This window comes from Anastrepha ludens, chromosome 6, assembly GCF_028408465.1.
Source record: "Anastrepha ludens isolate Willacy chromosome 6, idAnaLude1.1, whole genome shotgun sequence".
NCBI lineage: Eukaryota > Metazoa > Arthropoda > Insecta > Diptera > Tephritidae > Anastrepha > Anastrepha ludens.
Genome location: NC_071502.1, coordinates 82982598 through 83005483, shown reverse-complemented (window position 1 = coordinate 83005483; position 22886 = coordinate 82982598). Strand labels below are relative to the sequence as shown.

The 22886-nt window shown below is 37.4% G+C and overlaps 1 protein-coding gene across 5 annotated transcripts in view; it reads left to right on the top strand.

Annotated features, from left to right (window-relative positions):
- Nucleotides 1-22886, top strand: part of LOC128866050 (cartilage oligomeric matrix protein-like) — a 111956-nt gene that overhangs the window by 71503 nt on the left and 17567 nt on the right. For all 5 annotated transcript variants that reach the window (XM_054106528.1, XM_054106525.1, XM_054106527.1 and 2 more), the window contains exons 7-8: nt 4771-4965; nt 5326-5443. In XM_054106528.1, coding sequence (XP_053962503.1) covers nt 4771-4965; nt 5326-5443 — 313 coding nt within the window. The remainder of the gene's footprint in view (nt 1-4770; nt 4966-5325; nt 5444-22886) is intronic.

The window sequence follows — 22886 nt, the reverse complement described above, 5'->3', positions numbered from 1 at the left end:
TACCTTGTGTATCTGCATCAGCCCACATGCAGTTGCGCATGCGCAGCAGCTCACAACAGCGAATACCAGTATTCCTACAGCAATAAACGCCTTAAATGTCTGCAACGGCATTGGTAGCTTTGCAAACTTGTAATTTTTAGCGCGCACACACACCCTGCCTTTCCTCGCCAGCGCTAGCGCCTTTTGCCTGTTACCCGTCTTCATAATTTCTATATGTACTAGGGATGTCAACACCGAAAATTTCGGAAATATTTGACTACAATCTCGGGATTCTTGAGATTTGTAATTTCTTACAAAGCATCTGTAATAAGGATAGAAAAATCCTTATTTATAAAAAAAGCAACGTTGATTTTAAATGTTTAGCAAATAGAGATATGCTGAGCGTTTTGTTGCTCTGCTATAAAAAGTTGCACTGACATATTTGATTTTCTATTTTAATATAAATGATTATATAATAGAGTATACTAATTTACATTTATGTCGCTTAAATTGTACGGAACTGAAAAATATATGGAGTTCTTTCAGCCACAAAATATGCATTTGTTCACTTTTCAGTTGTTTGCATCGATCATTTTTTGACCCACCTTAAGTTAGTTACTCTATCAGATATGTAAACGCTGAAGTATTTTTAAACGCTTATAAATTAAACCATTGCACAGCGGTCCCGCCGCGTAGGAAGAGCGGTCATAAGAACTTTTGGCGTGATAAATGACTTTTTAGTACGTTTTTAAGTTGAGAAATGTTTTTATTTGTTAAAAAAACATTAAGACATATAAAAAGTAATAAAAAAAAAAAATAAATGATTGGCGCGTACACTGCTGTTAGGTGTTTGGCCGAGCTCCTCCTCCTATTTGTGGTGTGCGTTTTGATGTTGTTCCACAAATGGAGGGACCTACAGTTTCAAGCCGACTCCGAACGGCAAATATTTTTATGAGCAGCTTTTTCATGGCAGGAATACACTCGGAGGTTTGCCATTGCCTGCCGAGGGGCGACCGCTATTAGAAAAATGTTTTTATAAATTTTGCTTTCACCGAGATTCGAACCAACGACCTCTCTGTGAATTCCGAATGGTAATCACGCACCAACCCATTCGGCTATGGCGGCCGCCATAGTAATATATAGGTATATAATAAGAATATATATAAGATATAATAATAATAATATACAATAAAGTAATGTATAATTAATACAAAAAGTCAAAGGAAAATTAGGTACACATATTTTTTATATAAAATTTTTTTGTTTCGTTTAAAGTTTTGCATAAATCTTAAATTATAAACAATAAAAGGTGATAAACCAAATTCAAATCTACTGTAGTTTACTTGTTTGTTTCTACACTTTTCTAAGTCATTCATTTCTTTAGGTGTCGCACCACAAATATAACATTTACTCGTAGATGAGTCACTAAGAGCACAGCACACTTTACCATCAACTATCAATGCTCTTCTTCTTGAAAACAAAGAGCTTTAGTTTCTTTAGCAAATTGAAAACGTATAGGCCGACAAAACCTTGTGGAGGAAGGGCGAGGGTTTTTCCAAATTATCTTATCTGTGTCAGAGGTAATCGATTTACAAATTAATATCAAGGGTACATAAGATGTAACAATTAAACTTCCATCTTCCGTTCTCGGATCAGAAAAACTTTGCTTGTATTCGCTCTGTCCAGTGCTGCCATCGAAACACCATTTACCTACTAATTCATACTCAGTGCAACTTGATTCAGATATATTTACCAATACTGGTTTTTGAGATTCGAGAATTCGGGAGCAAGTGTGGTCCAACAAACATTGTAAATTAATTTCGGCAGATGATTCTGTAACGCCAATTCCTGTTGGGTAACACCGTTTTTTGCGTCAAGAACTTTTTTATAAGATGGTAAAGCGTTAGGCAATTTTGAATGAATAAAGTCTCTTAATAACAAATACTGATGTTTGGTGATTTTTGGCTCATTACATAGAGACAAAACTTCGTCCGTATTGAATTTTAAAGAATTTGAAATTGATTGCTTTGAATTACTTAGTATTGCATGAATAGCGGAACTATTAACATTAGCTAGATCGGATAACCTGCGACGATTTGTCCTCTTGCTGCAATCCTCAAAATCTTTTCTGTGTCACTGCCTGTGTTCGCTCGGAGAAGGATTTTTCAACACACATAATTCGGTTTCAGTTAACCAATTACTGTACTTGGCAATCAGCCTTGTTTTTGATCTTTACACTTTTTTCCAGTATCGAGAAATCTGTGAACAGATCCAAGAAACACGATTTTCAACGTCTTCTGAGGTTTAATTCTCAGAGTTTGTTAAAGCTTGAATTATGTTCTTCAGTACGTGGCGACATCTATCAACATCATTTTTAATGCTATTGTAACATAACCACGTGTCCACAATATGCATGCGCGTAAATGAACACTTGAAATTTACACCTAAAACAAAACAAAAATCTTTATTAGCAATCTTGGTAGAATCACATTTTTCAAAATCCTACACATAGGTACAGATTAGATCCTATATCAAGCGCAATCGCAGGACATCGCAGCTGGAAATTATTTTTTCTTAAAGAGGACATACACATAGTAGAAAAAGTCTGCGTTCACCTATGTAAATATTCTTTGCATTAGAAAAAGTTCAAAACAATAAATATTTCAGAAATTTTTTTAATGAGTTTTATTTAGTTCACTTAAACGTAACTATCACACATATTTCGCTACCAATAACAAAATCAAATTTCAAATGAGATCACATAAAATTAAAAAGGCCATTCAAACTAAACGGAAAAAGTTTGCGTTCACTTCAATAATAATAAAATAAAAGGCTTAAGATCATAGAAATGTTTTAAAATTAATAGCTAGTTGGATATCCACGCCTTTTTATGACTTCTAGAAGGCGTCTTTTCATTGATCCAACTAGTTTGGCTGTTATTTCTGGACTTATGGTTTCCCATTCCTCTTTAAGCGCGTTCTTAAGCATTTCCTTGCTAGTTATTGTACGCTCTCGTATTTTTTTTTCTAGAACGTCCTATAAGTGCTCAATGGGGCTAAGGTCAGGTGATTGTGGGGGTGTGCGAAGTTGTTTTGGAACATTATACAACAACCACAACCCAACAATCTCTGCTGTGTGTTTCGGGTCGTTGTCCTGTTGGAAAACAAATCTTTCACCGAGTTCCAGTTTGATTGCACTTTCTCTCAAATTCGTTTTTAAAATATCGAGATAATCATGTCTGTTCATTATCGACTCAATAAACAGTATATTTCCAATGCCCGAACTAGCCATACACCCCCATATCATGGCACCCCCTCCCCCATGCTTTACCGTAGGTACCAGATTTTGCTTTCCAAGTGCCGCTCCGTTTTTCCTCCAAATAATTTTACGACCTTTTATCCCGATAATGCAAAACTTGCTCTCATCTGAAAAAATCACACTATTCCAAAACTTAAAAGTCGATTTACTCGCGATATGAAGGGTTTTTTTCGGGCCACTCTGCCGTGAAATCCGATTCTTTTTAGAATTTTTCTTACTGTATCTGGATGTACTTTCTTTTGGTATTTTACTTCTATGTCTTTTGAAATTTGGCTTGCTGTTAGTCGTGGATTCGACTTCACAAGAATAGTTATGTTGCGTTCTTCTCTTTCCGTCAGTTTTTTTGGACGCCCAGAACGAGGCTTAGACTCCAAACAATTCGTTTGCTTGAAGTTGTTTATCACTCTTTGGACCGAGGAGTATTTCCTCCCAACAATTTTTGCGATTTCCCGATAGCTCTTACTACTTTGCCACAAACTTACAATGATTTTCCTTTCACCAATATCTATTTCTTTTCGCCTTTGGTCCATAGTAACAAAAAATGTATTTCTAATATCAATTTTTCCCTCTTTAGATTTGTTCTTAACCGCGTCAACTACATGAATGATTTAAAATTAAATTTAACGTAATTGCCATGCAAATAATCGTCACTATTCGAAATGAACACACACTTTTTCTGCTCAGCCTATTTAAGTAACTATACTACAATCCCGTTATCTGAACACGACGCAGCTCAAACTCCAAAAAAGTTTGTTCATACCCTCTACGAATACTTTTCTTTGAAATAAGTGAAAAGAAATAACTGAGAGTTTTAAGATAAACACGTTAAATTATTTTAATACTTTATAACAGTGGGTGAACGCATACTTTTTCTACCATGTGTATGTAAGAATATTTTAATATATGTTTCATTTGTGCAGATTCGTGCGAACTGAGTTAAAACTTTACAAACTTCTTATAAAAAAAATAAACGGCAAATTTTAGAGTACGTATTTCTTATGGTCTGAAAACCTATTAAATAATAATTAAAAACGATAACAAAACGCGTAACATGTCGTACATACCTTCAATTTGAATTTCCATTCTACAACAGGTCGTTTTATTACTATTGAGTTAATTTTCACTTTAAATAAAAAAGCATATTTAAAACTCATTTATTTTTAATTTTTTACATGGTAAGAAAATTCTCAAAAAAATGTTCAAAATCCAAGGGACTGGTCCGGAATATCGGGATTGTAATAAGGAGATCTCGAAATTGCGTGCTCGCAAAAATTAAAAAATTACCATCCCTAGTATGCACATAAGAATATCACGAGTGCTGCTTAAGCAGTTGTTGTGCCACGGCTTTAGTGCAACTCTGACTTAATTTAGCTGCGCTTTAGTGGCACACCAGCATTTATATATGTATATACTTTTGCGTTGTTTCAATCATTATTCTTACGAGTATTGTTGTTTGTGTTCTACCGCTTTTAGACGCCCTCGCAAAGTCCATCAGCGACTTAATGGCTCTGGTGAAGCTGCTGCGCGAAGATATCGCCCACCAACGCGAAGAGATCGCCTACTTACGCAAATTGCTGGAGAATTGTGCCGGCTGCAAAGAATACTCGGCCAGCAGCAACAACTTACGCATCGAATCGACTTGTCGCACATCGAATCCCTGCTATCCTGGTGAGTAGTAGATAGGCAAATGTCAAATTAAATTTAGTTGATTGCGCTGCAACCAAATCGCTACATTAGCTCTGATCAGCTCACACCCAGGCGCATACGAGTATAAGTAAGAGCCGATCTTGTGCCTGAAATAAACACCGAGGCGATTGATACGCAGATGCGTGCCTATATTAGCATACATATGTATGTATGTATGTATGTATGTGTGCGCTAATGTGTTTTCATATTGCTGTTGCTTTGTTCGCCTTTATCGCATTAGTTGTTTTTATTGTCGTACGGTGCTTTTTGTTTTCTTTTCTATCATTTCTCCATCTATTCACTTTTGTTTTATTTTCCTCTTCTTTTTCACTCATATCACAGGTGTTGACTGCTTCGAGACAATGGCGGGCCTGAGGTGCGGCCGCTGTCCGGCTGGCATGGTTGGTGACGGCAAGATCTGTAAGCCAGGCGTTACTTGTGCGGAGCGTCCCTGCTATGTGTAAGTGTCACCGGCGCGCTCACATTTTTACGAGCTTTTTTTACTGCATTATGCCTATTACTTTATTTTTCTTTGAACTTCGCTTTTGAATTTCCGTCTTACAAAAGCGAAAATATTTTGATGTGTGCATGCGCAATTCGTTCGCACCATTTGCGGCCAAATTTAGAGGCAGTCAATTAAAGACGTATTATAAGTTCTATTAATTTACTTAGTGCGGGGGTAAGACTTTCAAATTAACGAGAAGCTGGAAATTTACTGTCGTACACAGTTAAAAAATGTTTATGATAAAATCGGGAAACATTCATATGCAGAGACTGCGTGAGACAATTTTAAGTATTGGCGATGATATGGAAGTTGCACAAAGAAGATGAAAATATTATTCAGTGATGATCATGGCAGAGCTGCTAAATAATGATTACATGGAACTGCAAAATAAATTCACGTACTTTTAAAATTTTATAGATTTTACAAATTTACGTATACACTCAAAATCTTTATTCTTACAAAGAAAAAACAAAAAAACAGTTTTTCGATCTACAAATAAGCAGCAATTTTTTAAGAAAGTTATCAATAAATAATCTTCAAAGTTAAACAAAGTAAAAAAAAGTAAACGTTTGCAGTTTTATCGATTATAACTCTAAACTTTCTATAGAAACCCCTAGACATATGCATATAATTCGAAATCTGAAACCCTTCTCTTTATAAAAATTAAAAAAAAAAACTTATATGAGTCTGACATCGGTCAAAACTTAGCGAAGCTATAAATTTATAGGTTGGCAAAAAAGTCTTGCGGTATTTCCGCAAGCTTGTCTTTGCAAGCGCATAGTTCTAATTGTATTCGTCGCATCGGTTCACGCTAGATCTTTTTGGAAAGCTCTTTTCACGTGCTAATACGTGCTTGATTAATTGTTGTTTGCTTTTAGTCGTTCGTGAGTTATAGCTTCACAAACATGGAGCAAAATAAAGAGAAAATACGGCATATTTTACAGTACTATTACGATAAAGGCAAAAATGCATCTCATGCTGCCAATAAAATTTGTGCAGTTTATGGACCCGATACAGTTTCCATTTCCACCGCACAACGATGGTTTCAACGTTTTCGTTCTGGTGCAGAGGTGATCGAAGATGCGCCACGGTCCGGAAGGCCTGTCGTCGAAAATTGCGATAAAATCGCTGAATTGATCGAAAGAGACCGGCATAGTAGCAGCCGTAGCATCGGCCAAGAGCTGGGCATGAGTCATCAAACCGTTATAAACCATTTGAAGAAGCTTGGATTCAAAAAGAAGCTCGATGTATGGGTGCCACACGACTTGACGCAAGAAAACATTTTTGCCCGTATGGATGCATGCGAATCGCTTCTGAATCGCAACAAAATCGACCCGTTTTTGAAGCGGATGGTGACTGGCGATGAAAAGTGGGTCACTTACGACAACGTGAAGCGCAAACGGTCGTGGTCGAAAAGCGGTGAAGCTGCCCAGACGGTGGCCAAGCCTGGATTGACGGCCAGGAAGGTTCTTCTGTGTGTTCGGTGGGATTGGCAGGGAATCATCCACTATGAGCTGCTCCCCTATGCCCAAACGCTCAGTTCGGACCTGTACTGCCAACAACTGGACCGCTTGAATGCAGCACTCATGCAGAAGAGGACATCTTTGATCAACAGAGGCCGAATTGTCTTCCATCAGGACAACGCCAGGCCACACACATCTTTGGAGACGCGCCAGAAGCTCCGGGAGCTCGGATGGGAGGTTCTTTTGCATCCACCGTATAGTCCGGATCTCGCACCAAGTGATTACCACCTATTTCTGTCCATGAGGAATGAGCTTGGTAGTCGGAAGTTGTTCACAAGAGAGTCCTGTGAAAATTGGCTCTCCGAGTTTTTTGACAATAGGGAAGCGAGCTTCTATAAGAGGGACATTATGAAGTTGGCATATCGTTGGGAACTCGTCATCGAACAAAACGGCGCATATTTGACTTAAATCGCATTATTATAACCAATTTTATGAACAATTGAAAATTCAATAAAAATACCGCAAGACTTTTTTGCCAACCTTTATTTTAATGAAGCAAATACCAAAAAACAAATATGTATAGATTTTGGGAGCATATGAAAAATTTCAAACATGGTTTTGTGTTGCATTCGACCAGATCTAGAATGCCTGCAGACTTACTTACTTTCTCCATTGCAACAATATTTTATTCATTAGTTCGTGAGTTATTATGCTAAGAGTGACACTACTTTTGTTACTTTGAAAACAATGGATAAAAAAAATTTCGTCTTTTAATTTTACACTGCTTCTTTATGGGAAAAAGTACCGTTTAAGCGAAGCAATGGCTTGAAAAGTGTTATGGGAACTCCGTTCCATCAGAAAGAATAGTAAAACGATGGTTTGCTGACTGCAATCGTGGTCGTAGAGACACCGATGATGCACAACGCAGTGGACGTCCAAATCAGACGGTAACACCAGAAAACTACAAAAAACGTCAAAAAACATCAGAAAACTCCACAAAATCATTTTGAATGATCGAAAAGTAAAGTTACGTGAATTAGCTGACATCGTAAAGATATTAAAGAAAGTTTCGGCTTTATATTGCATGACCATTGGACTATGAGAAAGCTCAGTTCAAAATGAGTGCCGGGCTTGCTCAATGTTGACCAAAAATAAAAATGTGTTGGTGATTCTGCGCAGTATTTGTCCATCTTTAAATGTAACAAACCAGAATGTTTGCGTCGATATGTGACAATGCATGAAACATGGATCCATCACTTCACTCTGGAATTAAAACGATCGTCATCTAAGTGGACAGCAACTGGTGAACCTCGCCCAAAGCGCCCGAAAGCACAACAATCGGCTGGAAAGGTTGGGGCCTCGGTATTCTGGAATGTGCGCGGCTTAATATTCATCGACTATCGACTATCAACAGTGAATATTATATACCGTTATTGGAGCGTTCGAAGACCAAAATTGTGAAGGAGCGTCCGCAGTTTGCATAGAAAAAAATGTTGTTTCATTAAGACAACGCACCGTGTCACAGGCCAATGAAAACAATTCCAAAGCTACATGAATTGAACTTCGAATTGCTGCCACATCCACTGTATTCGCCAGGTTTGGCTCCCAGCAACTACTGGCTGTTCGCAGACCTAAAAAAATGCTCGCCGGTAAGAAATTTTGCTCGAATGAAGAGGTTATCGCTGAAACTGAAGCCTCTTTTGAGGCAAAAGATAAGTCGTTCTACAAAAGCGGTATTGAAATGTTAGAGCGGAGCTGGAATGGTTGCGTTGTTCTCGATGGAAATTTCGTTGAAGAAAGAAACTAATTTTGAACAAAAAAAGGGTTTCTTTCTTAGGCCCAGGACTTTTTAACCCATATGTTATATGTTTCCGCGATTCAAAAGTTTAAGTGTTTAAGTCAGGATTTTATTTTTTTTTTAATTAATTTAAGCTTTTTTAAATTTTTTTACTTTACATGCTTGAATCGGCATAGGAAACTGTGTGATTCCTACGTTTTAGATATCTGATATATTCAGCAGTTCTATGTAAAAAGCAATGGATAATATTTTTGTCAAACAATTCAACCCTCTTACTCCTCAATACTCTCCTCTTTTTCAAAAAATACACTCCTCTTTTTCAAAAAATACCAAAAATACTCATAACAGAGGGATACCCATAAAACGGGTTAAAATGTACTACAAAAATATTTGCCACAAAATTCTAGTCCAAGTCTCTTAATACACCAAAGCTCAAAATCCAATATAAACTCTAGAAATAAGTGAGCACGAATAATATAGATAAGGGTTAATTTCGTTAGTGTTTATTGATAAAATTCATAGTTACAGTTCTTCAAGAAAGCTCAGACTTTCAGGTCAAATACTTTTGTTTTCTCCACCTGCATCTTTTCGCCAAATAAGGACTTCAAATAGCACAAATAAAGTGCTACCAAAAACCAGTTTAAATTATCGTATGCAGATCGCTATTTATGAGTGTAAAACTTTGTATCGCCAACTTGCATATGAATCACTGAAAATCACGCATAAGCAGATGCTTCAAGCCTCTTGAGAGGATTACGAGCACCTATGCGTACATATGTATGTGCGTAAGTATATTTACATACCCGCGTACGGTATGCTTTTATGCGAGATCGTAGCTACCAGCTTAATGCATCCCTAATAAAAAGGTCCGATAAGCCTCGAGAGTGTTGATTGGTGAACGACGCTGTAAGCAGGTTGTAAATTGCCGCGAAATTAATTTACTTGCCAGATGAAGGTGTTTTTGATGTCTGCAGACAATCAGACAAGCGGGCAAGAGCAATAGCAAAACTAACAAGCCATTGCCTTTTCGCAATTTCGCGCTTGCATATTTCATTAGCTTGAATTGAGCAATCAGTGAGTGAGAAGAGGAAGGGTTGAGGTGTGAGCATTTGCATATTGAATGCATTTGCCACATAAGATGCAACATTTTATTAGTGCCACAGTGTTGGTCAGATAATGCAGCTTTTATTTTTGTCTTTGTTGTTGTTGTGGCTTTATAAGGCCTGCATACACGCGACTCATTTAATTGATTTACTGCGACGATCGAAAGTTGTGCGACGCCCAAAAGCTTTTATTATACGAATTTCTTAAATGTATTTTTTGTTTTGTTTGGTTTTGTTTTATTTGTATGCCTTTTTGTTTATAAAAGAAATTATTAGCGGCTTGTTTGCGTTGGTTGTTAGTTGCTGGTTGGTGGCGTCCGGTCACATATCACCGTTAATACCTGTTGACATTTACGACTTTGTTGGGCCAACATTGCAGTGCCAACAACCAAAGCGTACATAACAACCAGAACAGCAGTGAGGCATATCGGCCTTACATACAACAAACAGTGCATCTGAAACAATTTGTTGGTGGCCAACAGCAACAACAAGCCAATATTTTATGCAAATCAATTGAGGTTGGGCAAGCGATATGAAGCGTTTGAAGCAATCGCTTGACACAAAAGCGGACTCAACTTAAATGCGATCACACAGCGATCAAAACACGCATACGCACACACACACACACTCACCTGTCCGACAGCCCGATAGCGAGCGAGCGAGCGAGCGCGCACACCTGAACACCTACAAGAGGCTGCTGCTTTGTGGCAAAAGTTCGCTTTTACTGGCTCTCATTACCATTTGTTGTTCGTTGTTTTTGTTGTTGTTGTATGGCGATATCAATTGGTTGCATCTTCATTAAGTACCAACACTGTCGGCTGCAGCGAACTGATAACACTTAACTTTAAATTTATGTGTGTGTGTATGGATGTGTGTGTGTATGTGTGTATGTGTTGCGGTATTCCACTTTGTGCACTTGTCGATCGCGACGTCGGCCGGCAAATTTTACGATGCGTTCTAACCACAAATTGTGAGTCTCCTTGCTGTGCATCTTCTACTGCAACGTCTACTTACTCGTACACCCGGCGTTAGACCACATTCCACACGTCACTTCAAATTACGAGTATACATATGTGCGCATGTATGTATGTATTTGTTTTGAATTGATGAAATTTTTTTCCGGTTGCCGCCTTCAGTTAAGGTTTCACATTACATTTCGCTACACCTTCAACGCGTGCAACAAATGAACAGAAAAAGAAATTAAAATAAAAACAAAAAGGGTTTACAGTTCTTAAAGCACAACTCTCTCACTGACAGAGTGCCCACGAAATTGTGGACTTTTATTGCGCTCATGGTAATTTATGCGCAAACGAAACGAAGTCATTGCAATTACTTAGCCCCGCGCAACAGTCGAGTGGCATATAAATCTTGCAACTAACTGTACAGCCCAAACGCCCTCTAATTTTCAAACTTAAGCATCGTAAAATTACAATAGAAAAGTTAACCGGGTGATGCCAGCTGATTTCCTTCTGGTTTTGATTTACAGCCTAGGAAGGAAATACGTCATCAAAGTAATTACATACCAACAGATTATTTTCGGCAACCTCCTCTGTGGCTTTTACAAATAAGATACGCATCAGCTTGACCACTTGCCTATAGATACTAATATGTCAAAAAGTTCAGAAGCTAGTAAGAATGAAGAAATGAAAGAAAACTAGGTTCCGGAGAGAAAGTCAACACATGGAGTAGAAAGCACTAATCACTAGATGCCAAATTTAAAATAATGCTTGCAGAAAAATTGCGCAATTTCTGTATTCTTGAAGATCTCTTAAGAACTGATACTCATTAGGTGTGCAGCTTTGCAGTCGAAAAAGGGATTACATAAAATATTTACCTTTCAATTCACTGTCTGTCCTTGGTCACTACTTTTTTACATCTTTCGAAAAACGAACGAAATTCCCCAGTGAAAGAGTTTCTTTTCTTGTCGCTGATTTTTTTATTTCTTCTTAAAAGTGAAAAAGCTGATCAATCAGAGTCTGTGACATTGAGCGAAGCAAACGATATTCGAGAGGAGCAACGGCGAGTGATGTGAGGGTCATCCACCTCAGTTTTTCTACAATAAGATTATGAAAAATGCCTCTATTAAGTTTTACCTGACAGAACAAAAATTATTTCCAGAAAGAAAAAAAAAAAAATACTCATTATTCTTATTATTTTAAAGCCTCCGATAATTTTGCCAACAAAATTCTACTTTCGAAGCATATTTTTTAAGAAATTTATGAAATTTCACTAACTATTCACGGCTGCCGTAGCCAAATGGTTTGGTACGTGGCTACTATTCAGAATTGCACAGACTCGAAATCCCGTGCACGAAAGTCCAATTGATAAAAAAAAAGTTTTTTATAATAGCAGTGAACCCTCGGAGGGCATTAGCAAACCTCCGATTGTATTACTACCATGAAAAAGCTCCTCATAAAAAACCATCTGCCGTTCAGCATAAGCCCCTCCATTTGTGGAAAAAATATTAAGACGCACACCACAAATAGTAAGAGAAGCTCTGTCAGAAACCCAATAAAAGCTGTAAGCGCCAATTATACAGGGCCGTCGAGGTAAATCCGGAAAACATTTCGAAAGCTCTGGAGCAGTAGCGTTAAGTCTAAAACCGCTGATAGAAGGACATATTTTTAGTGTATTGTTTTCTGATTGACATTGGAGTGCCGGAGTAAGTGCTAGTGAAACAATGAGTCGAGAGCAGGACAGAAGAGCTGCGATACTAGAGTCACTTCGCGCCGGAAAAAGCCCTAAAGAGATAATTGAGTGGTTTGGCTACAGTTGTTAAACCCTTGATGGACCGCGTGGCTGCTGGAAGAGAATATGTGTTTCAGCAGGACTCCGCACCTGCTCACAAGACAAAGAAGACTCAGGCTTGGCTCCAGAATAACCTACCCTACCACTGGTCACTAGATTTTTGGCCACCTTCAAGCCCTGACTGCAATCCTCTTGATTATTACGTGTGGGGCACAGTTGAAGCAAAAGTTAACGCGAAGCCTCATAACACTAAGGACGCTCTGAAGACAACCTTCGAGGAAGTGATGACCACAATGGACAAAGAGGAGGTAGCTCGCGCATGTGGGCGCTTCAGGTCCCGGCTGGAGCAGGTAATTACACGAGATCGAGGTTACATTGAATAATTTTCAACTATGATATGTGTACTCACATTATAAAAAGTTAAGTGCAAATAAAATTATTTTTGAGTAAATATCCAATAGTTTTGTTTTTAAGTTCAACATTCCGGATTTACCTCGATGGCCCTGTACTATAACACTTGGGCTGAAAAGTCCCGGGTCTAACTAAGAAATGACGTTCTTTTTTGTTCCAAATTAGCTTTATTCATCAACGTAATATCCATCAAGAACCACGCAATCATTCCAGCGCTGCTTTATCATTTCACTACCACTTTTGTAGAACGATTTATCTTTTGTCTCAAAATAGGCCTCGGTTTCAGCGATAACCTCTTCATTCCAGGGAAATTTCTTACCGTGAGCACATCGATACTTGAACGATTGTATGTAAGTGCTCCAAGTATTTTGAACATTGTCGTAATTTATTCTAGAAATTGATTTATTTGTTTGATAAAATTATTGAAAAAGTCTCGGAACAAATTTTATGATTTTGAGATTTTTTCAATGTGGAAAATTATGGCAGAGTTTTCCAGGCAAAATTTTCTATATACATCTTTTTTCTTATAAACATCTTTTTACAAATTTTTTAGGATAAAATATAAAAAAAAATATTTGAGAAAAAGAGCCATATTTTTTGTTCACAAGTTTGGAGGAAAATTCGTTCCGTAATTTTTTTGAAAAGTACACTCCCTCAGATTTTTTTAATGTTTTTTTTCCGTTGATTGAATTTTGAAAGCTTTGGTATAGCAGTCAAGTACTTTTACCATTAGAAATTTTTTTTTTTTGGAGGAAAATTAATATTAAAAAAAAAAAAAATTTAATTCTTTTGTAATTTTTTAATTTTTTTATTAAAAATGTTTGGGAATTTTTTTTTTCCATTTGTGAAAAATACCGCTTCAGCTTTTTTCTTAATTTTTTTTTATTAATAGGTGAAACTGTGCTCTGTAATCCCTGCAAATTTCATAAAGGAATTCTTATAACTTTCCCAGGTTCATTCAAATATGTACAGCGAACCATTGAAAAAGTTCGCCTCGAGCGATTTGCAAACGGACGTAACAGGTATACTATACATACATACAGGTATGTTAGTGTACGTAAGCTAGCGCTTCGCTAGTAATGCATTGAGACATTGCGAGGCACCACAATCACGACATTTCCTATGAACGGATTTTTTCAAATGACTTCAGTCAAGGACAGCTATTGCCGAAGAACGCGGATTCAATCCGTTATTCAGTGCTTTATCTGATCGAGAGAGCAAAATTGAACTTGCTTTTAGTGATTATGAATCTGCAATTGTGACTTGGCTTTGACTCTACAGATCCAAGCGAATTCCAAGAACAAATTGGAATTAAATATACTCACGACAGTCAGTTCTATGTTACCGGAACGACCCGGCTTTATATCCGGCCAAGGACTGTCACTTCAACAGCATTCCTCATATAAAGGGTGGTTAAATTGTAGGAGCCGATGTTGAATGTGAACCGCACCTAAACGTCAAGTTTTATTTGACATTTTTCAATCTCAGACTAACTCAATTTGAACCATGGAAAGATATACAATCGAGCAACGCATTAAAGTTATTCAGGCTTATTATGAAAACGAGCGTTCAAATCAAAATGCATATCAAAGAAAATCATCTTCAGTGATGAGGCACATTTTCACCTCAGTGGATTCGTCAATAAGTAGAATTGCCGCATTTGGGCGAATGATAATCCAACAGTGATTGCCGAAAAACCAATGCACCCACAAAGAGTGACTGTTTGGTGCGGTTTATGGGCCGGCGGCATCATTGGGCCGTATTTTTGCAAAAATGAGGCCGGTCAGGCAGTTACTGTGAATAGTGTTCGCTATCGTGAGATGATAACGAACTTTTTATGGCCCGAATTGGAAGATATCGATGTGGACGATATGTGGTTTCAGCAGGACGGTGCCACTTGTCACACAGCTAACGAAACAATGGCTCTTTTGCGCCGCCAAGATCATGTGATTTGACACCGTTGGACTACTTTCTTTGGGGTTATTTGAAAGAAAAAGTGTACGTCAATAAGCCAGCAACTATTCGAGAGCTAAAGGATGAGATAATTCGGCACATTAACGGCATAGAACCTCAATTATGCCTCAGCGTTATCGAAAATTTGAACCATTGGATGGAGGTGTGCCGCCGAGGCCGATTTTTTATTCCATACGTAATTGAGCCATACCAATATTATTACAATAAAGAGAAATGACTAAAAAAATTGTATTTTATTCAAAATCAACAACGGCCCTTGAAACTTAACCACCCTTTATATATGGAGAATGTTTATGCTGCTACAACAACAACAACAAATAGGATCTTTGCAAACACTTGAAGACGCACAACATAAATTCTTCCAAATTTAGTTCCTTTAAGAGTTTAATTGCTAATAGTAAAAAAGTTAGATTATAAAACATCACTATAATCCAGCTTACAGAATGTGGAAATGCCTTAACTGTAAAATATTTGTTTTCGCGCCTGATAACAAAACGAAAAAATATATTTCAAAGCAGGGAATCAACTCGTATGCAATCCATTTTGCATTTTGTAGATTTATTTAGTTTAATTCATTGTTAGTATTCAAATTCATAATGCGAAATTGAATTTAATTCAGGTGAAAGTTAATACAACATTTATAGATTCTGAAAAGCCCTCGTACGCGGGTCAGATAGTAAACGGAGGCGCCAAATTAATCATCCAATTTTCCTTTTAATACCCGTTTCACTAAATAAAAGAAATGGTTTTAAGCAATGGAAATCTTTTGTTTGATCTTTGCTCGCCTTTTTGTACACTGCAGCTGTCTAGTTCACAATAGTCAACGCCGCCATTTACAAAAAATACAATAGGGTAATTAATTTTACTCCACCGTCTACTATCATACAATATAAAAAAATATTATTCATTATAAAAACAAAAAAAATATTATAGAACAAACTTTTGAAATATTAATTCTAAAATATTTAATTGTTCTTATGGAGGCGAATAAGTCGCCATCAAACAATTGACGAGTAATAAATAATTTGAGTGCACTTTTGTCATATTTCTTCCCAATAATATTGCTTGAATTTAATTAAATTATTAATGCATTATGCCATATTGCTGTTGTTGTTTGAGGGGCTGTGTTTCCCAAACTGACAGACACTTGAGCAGCGATTAGCGCATTTTTAATACCACAGTTCTCTGTTATTTTGCTTGTTGAATTTCCAAGAATGATATTTCCTATAGCCAATTTGCTGTGTCCAAGAAGAGTAGAAGATATCTCAATTATTTACCTGACATTTCGTCTATTTGGTTTAGCTAAAACTCGTCATCTTTGACATAGAAACTTCGAGGTAAATGAAATTGCTGATGAGCTTGCCAAGAAGGGGGCTGAATTAGTCTCAGAAAACTCCTACCCGGTCATCGGCAAACACCTTACAGTTGTTAAAGGGGAAGAGTACAACTTGTTTCTCAGCAAAGCGCAGAAAAAGTAGAGCTCCATTTCTTCATATGTTATTTCGAAAGCACTTTGCCCCCAGTACAATAGGAGGAGGACTCGGAAAGTCTGGGGACTCCACGCTATTCAGTTTCGTTACACATGTGGAAAAGCTAGGTTTACCATTTAACCCCCATTTTAGAAGCTATGGGGAACTTTCAGAGAAGGAGACTGTTGAGTACTTTCTCTGTAAATGTCCGCGTTCTTTTCTTTCTTTCTTGGGCAACCTGGAGCAGTACGTCAATCTAAATCCGATCAATCTTCACCATTACATCAACAGCTCGAGTTGGCTGTAAATATCTGTCTGTTGGAGGTCTCATAATGGTACCGAAACTTCGCTGTAGTGTTACTTGGCGAGTGCCAGAGTGGTACTTCAACTATTTCACCTACCTATCTACAGGGGTTTCCTTCACCCCCACTTATCTACAAGTGTGCCATCTTTTTTTGTGTGGTATATTTAATCCTACTTTCCAGTGTTTTTTGAGACCAGCTGTTAGCAACTGTTTAGTCTTTGATATGTGATAGGCAGACTATGTCTTTTTAGACATGGCTCTTATTTTTAGTCTCCTCCATCGCCTTGCTATTCTGTAATAATGAGGTTTTAGTTCCGCCTTAATCCGCGTGTAGGAAACTTTTACAAGTTCCACTTCGGCTGAGTTTAAGAAAGGTCCCTTTGCCCATTCACCTTTTCGTTATCCTCCATATTTTTGTTATTTTCGTTATGCTCCTGTACAAGAGTGATATTGAGCGAGTGGCTGAGCGAGTTGAGTTTCTCTGCGTTACAAGTTTGGAAGTTAGATAGTTTGTGTTCACTGCCGTTACGGCAGCCTGACTATCCAAAGATAGCTGAGGATAGATCCAGCTTGCATAATGTCTGAGGTGGCTTTGTAAGCTTCCCTTATTGATAGTAATTCTGCTCGAAGTACACTAGATTTGTCCCCAAGGCACATTTATTCATAGGCATTCAGAGTTGAAACGATGAGGCTGTCTATCTTAGACCCGCCATACTTCTTATGAAATATTCCGTATATTAGATGAGATGCTATTTTTTTTACGGATGAGGAGGTTTAAAATGCCTAATACATCATCAGCAGTGGTATGTCCGGAGACTAAAAAAACTCCCCCTCGTTTGAGCAGCGATGAGCTCCACTGTTTGTTGAGATCGTGTGCCGCTACGCGAAATATTTGGTAAATGCAAATAAACAAGAGAGATTTGCCATCCTAAAGGGGAAACTTTACTTTTATTCTTCATGAAACTTAGCCCCTTTTACGCAACTTTTTTAACCAAAAATTATCTTCTACATTGCATTTTGAAATAATATTTCATATGTAATATCAGCGAATGCATGTGAAAATTAATGAAAAATGAAGCGATATCACTTGAATTGTTTGTTGTATTTAATTTCAAGGTTTGAGGTCCTTTACTTCAAAATCTTATACCATGTAATTTGAGTGATGACAGTTTGATTGATTTTCGGTCCCAATGAAAACTTAAAATTTAGTATGTACGTTTATTACCCACCACTCAAAATTTAGTATGTACGTTTATTACTCACCGTGGAATGATCCTTTATTTAGATCTATTTTTATATTCTTAAAAAAATGTACTACTGTGGGCAAAAAGTAAAGTGAATTTGGTTGTAAAATGAAAAATCTTTATTTATTCTTGCAAATCAATTTTATCCCCTTCAAAATAATCCCCTCTCGATGAAATATACTTATGCCAACGATTTTTCCAATCCCCGAAACATGCCAAATAGTCCATTTCCGGTACAGCCGTCAGCACCTTCTTCGATTCAGCTTTTATCTCCTCAATCGACTCGAAACGCGTTCCCCGGAGTGGTTTCTTGAGTTTTGGGAATAACCAGAAGTCACACGGAGTCAAATCAGGGGAATACGGTGGTTGCGGAACGATATGCGTGGAATTTTTGGCGAAATGGTCACGAAGAACGAGTGCAGTGTGAGACAATGCAATATCGCGATGCAAAAACAAAGAGTTGTTCGCCCATAATTCTGGTCTTTTTAGACGAATTGCTTCACGTAAACGACGCATAACGCTCAAATAATATTCCTTATTAACAGTTTGGCTAGGTGAAAGGAATTCATAGTGCACCACACCACGAAAATCGAAAAAAACTGTCATCATGACCTTTATTTTTGAACGACTTTGACGTGCTCTTTTCGTTTTCGGTCTGGCCTCGCCTTTAGCACGATATTCGCTTGATTGGTCGGTTGTTTCAGGGTCGTAAGCATAAATCCAAGTCTCATCTCCCGTAATGATGCATTTGAGCTTGTCCTGATAGTCTGAAAGCATTGTTTCACACACATCAACGCGACGACTTTTTTCCAAGAAATTGAGAGTTTTCGCTACCAAACGAGATTTGACTTTTCGTAGGCCCAAATGGTCTTTCGAAACGGTTTTCACAGATCCTTCTGATATTCAGATCATATCAGTAAGGTCTTTAACAGGCAACCGCGGATTTTTGAGCACTAACTCCTTCACTTCATTGACGTGTTGGTCATCTGTTGACGTCGATGATCGTCCGGAGCGCTCCAAGTCATCAACACGTTCTCGACCCTCTTTGAAGTCTTTGTACCACTTATAAACATTTTTGTGCGACATGGTCGAATCACCAAATGCCTTCTGCAACATGCTAAACGTTTCCGCAGCCGAAATTTCATTCCGCAAACAAAATTTGATGGCACTTCTCTGCTCAATCAAATCAGACATTGTAAAAATCGAAAAATGGTCGTTTGGTAAACACAAGCGTAAATATATTACTGATAATGACATTCACATGAAAGTTGGCGCAAATGTTATTAACAGTGCTGCCAACTCATGAAAAAAATAACTAGAGCGAAATTTTAATCCCGCGAAGTTTGACAAATAAATTCACCTTACTTTTTGCCCACAAATTACTTATATTTAAATTTACTTTTATCTTCTAAAAAATTGATTTCATAATTTCATAAATTTCCTATTTTCATAAAATTGCTATTATTGTTTTAGTAAAATTTATGCACAAAATCGCTTTATTCTCCATTATGACGTTAACTTGCATCCACTAGAAATGAAACTGTGAATAACAGAATAAAATAAAAAATAATCCCAGTGTAGTAGATCTCAAGACAATAAGTACCTACGTTGAACATTTTTTTTTCGCCGATTTAACTTCTTCAATTTGCCACTTGTGCTGCGGCACCTCTGCGCTGCCCTCTTAAGTCGACCCATGGCTGAAAATGGTCCTAAGTGGCCAAATGTGTTAAGTGGCTGAATGACTCTGCGCTCTTGCAGTTGTCCGTCCAATGGCTAGCCTTCTACGCATGTGCATACATATGCAGGTATGTGTGCATCCAAGTGTGTTTGCTTGTTTGTTGGCTCGTGGTACATATCCCAGCACTATTCACTTCTGCTTTGCCATATGCACTACGCAATTGTTGACTCCGCATACATATCACTGCTTCATTTTGCATTACTAATATACAGATGTGCATTTATGTGTCTATGTGAGTGCGTGTATGCCTTTTGGCATTTGAAGTGTTGCGTAGGTGTTCGGAGTTTTGGTCAGTGTCTCAAGCTTCCAAATGCCGTAGCGGTCACTAATGGAAATTGCAAAGTGTGTAAAGTTCGTATTTGCTGCCTGCTTGAGTCTGTTTAACATTTTCGAATCCCAAGCAATCAGTAAACTAGTTAGCGGAGCAAAAAACATATGTACTGGAACTGATCGTTTAGTGATGGGCACAAAAATGTGGGAGCAGCTTGCGTATACACGCATACACACCCACAAGGACATTGAAAGCTGCATTTATTTGAGTAACTTTCTGTCGATTTTAATATTTCTAACCCAAATTGAAGAAAAGAAGAGCATCTAAAGGTTTTTGAAGCTCAACTTTTGTAAATCTTATAAACATCTTAAAAATTTGAACTGCATTACTTTTGAGCATTTAGTAAACGATTTGGTTAAACGAGCAAATGTTTCTAATACAGCGCAGGTCATGGCTATGCGCAGAAATCAATTTAGAAACAAACCTCCGGAATGTGCGAATTGTCATTCGACAATTGTCAGCGGCAATCAGGCTGAACTTAAGGCATAAACGGCCTTTAGTATTAAGTCCTCACTAGTCGTTGAATGCATGGAGAAAATAAATTTACTAGGAGCGCACAATCGTGTCTGGCTGTGAATGCACTGGCTAGAGGCAAATAAAAGCTTAGAAGCGGAAAGCTAAGGTTACGAGATGCAAGTTAACACCACACAGAGCCAAAATCACCTAATAAAATAGAACAAAAATGATATGATATCTCTTTGGATTTTCTTCAAGAAGAAGCTCTTCATATATTTGTAGAGAAAAACTTCTTAAATTCTTGAAAAAAACATCTTCGAAAAATTATCAAAGATTCTCTTTGATATATCTATAAATGTATCATATATTACCGATAAGATGTTCTTATTAATATATCCAAAGAGATATCACAAGTTATTGAGAAGATAATCTTATTGATATTTTCGAAGAGATATCTTTCAAATTTCAAATGGCGTACCTTTTATTTATTTAACCCTATAGATACCTAAACAAAAAATAAAATTTCAGTTTTTTTATAAAATAATATGGTTTATTTATTCGTATGCAAACATTATTATTACGTATTATTATAAATACAAAAATATTATTTGTCTTGAATACATTTAGTGCCAATATTTTACAACCTTCATACTTTAGCCCATTATTTAGGTCATAAAAATGTGTAGGTGGCCCATCTAGTTCTTTAAAGTTTATTGTTTTATATACATTGCTGGAATTGCCTACTAAATACGATTGATATTTTAGTGAAAAACTTATATTTTCCCCTTTTTTTACGCAAGCGCGACATCATTATTTTTTTACTCGCTCTGAGAGACTGTTGAAAAATACCGTAAATAAGTCCATTTGTTGTTTTATACAAGTTTAAATCGGACACTAATGAAGTTAAGTATGTACTATTTTCTTGTTTAATATTTTCAATACTTCTAAATATATATTCTTCTTGAAAAAATCGTTTTTCAATAAATAATTTGGAAAGCTCAGCGAAGATTTAATCCAGAGTTAGTGAAGCGTTTCTTCTAGAGGAATTGATTCTGGCATATTCTTTATGCAGTTGGTGTGCAGCCTCGAATATAAATGGTCATAAGTATTTCAAGAATGGCCATAAGTATAAGGTTGTCAAAAAAGTCTTGCGGTATTTTTATTGAATTTTGAATTGTTCATAAAATTGGTTATAATAATGCGATTTAAGTCAAATATGCGCCGTTTTGTTCGATGACGAGTTCCCAACGAGATGCCAACTTCATAATGCCCCTCTTATAGAAGCTCGCTTCCCTATTGTCAAAAAACTCGGAGAGCCAATTTTCACAGGACTCTCTTGTGGACAACTTCCGACTACCAAGCTCGTTCGCCATGGACAGAAATAGGTGGTAATCACTTGATGCGAGATCCGGACCATACGGTGGATGCAAAAGAACCTCCCATCCGAGCTCCCGGAGCTTCTGGCGCGTCACCAAAGATGTGTGTAGCCTGGCGTTGTCCTGATGGAAGACAATTCGGCCTCTGTTGATCAAAGATGGCCTCTTCTGCATGTGTGCTGCATTCAAGCGGTCCAGTTGTTGGCAGTACAGGTCCGAATTAAGCGTTTGGCCATAGGGGAGCAGCTCATAGTGGATGATTCCCTGCCAATCCCACCAAACACACAGAAGAACCTTCCTGGCCGCCAATCCAGGCTTGGTCACCGTCTGGGCAGCTTCACCGCTTTTCGACCACGACCGTTTGCGCTTCACGTTGTCGTAAGTGACCCACTTTTCATCGCCAGTCACCATCCGCTTCAAAAACGGGTCGATTTTGTTGCGATTCAGAAGCGATTCGCATGCATCCATACGGGCAAAAATGTGACAACCTTATATTTCCATTTTATGCCATCGCAACAAATATAAAATTCGGAAACACACGTAGTATCAGATCCAACTGCAATAATTCTGGGTTGACATATCTCTTTTCTTTCAGCAAATTGATTAATAATGTCCATAACTTTATGTTGAATACTCGTATCATTCGTTACTGCTCCGAGAGTGACAAAATCATTTTAAGCATTGGCTATAGTAGGTTTGTCGGTTTTATTAAGGCGCTGAAGAGGCAGTAGTGCATGCAGAAAAATTGTGGTAATGCAATATTTAGTATCTATACAAATAATAATTAAAATAAATTGGAGCAATTAAGATGAAACCAAATACTAACCATTTGAAATATCCTTGTTGTATAGGTGTTTTAAATATAACTCTCTGGAAGGGCAAGGACCGCCCTATTTCTTTTTCAAAAATGTCCAATATGCCCTTATAAAAAGATTCCAATTTTAGAAACAATAAGTTTCCCTTGCCTGGGTAAAAGCTTTCAG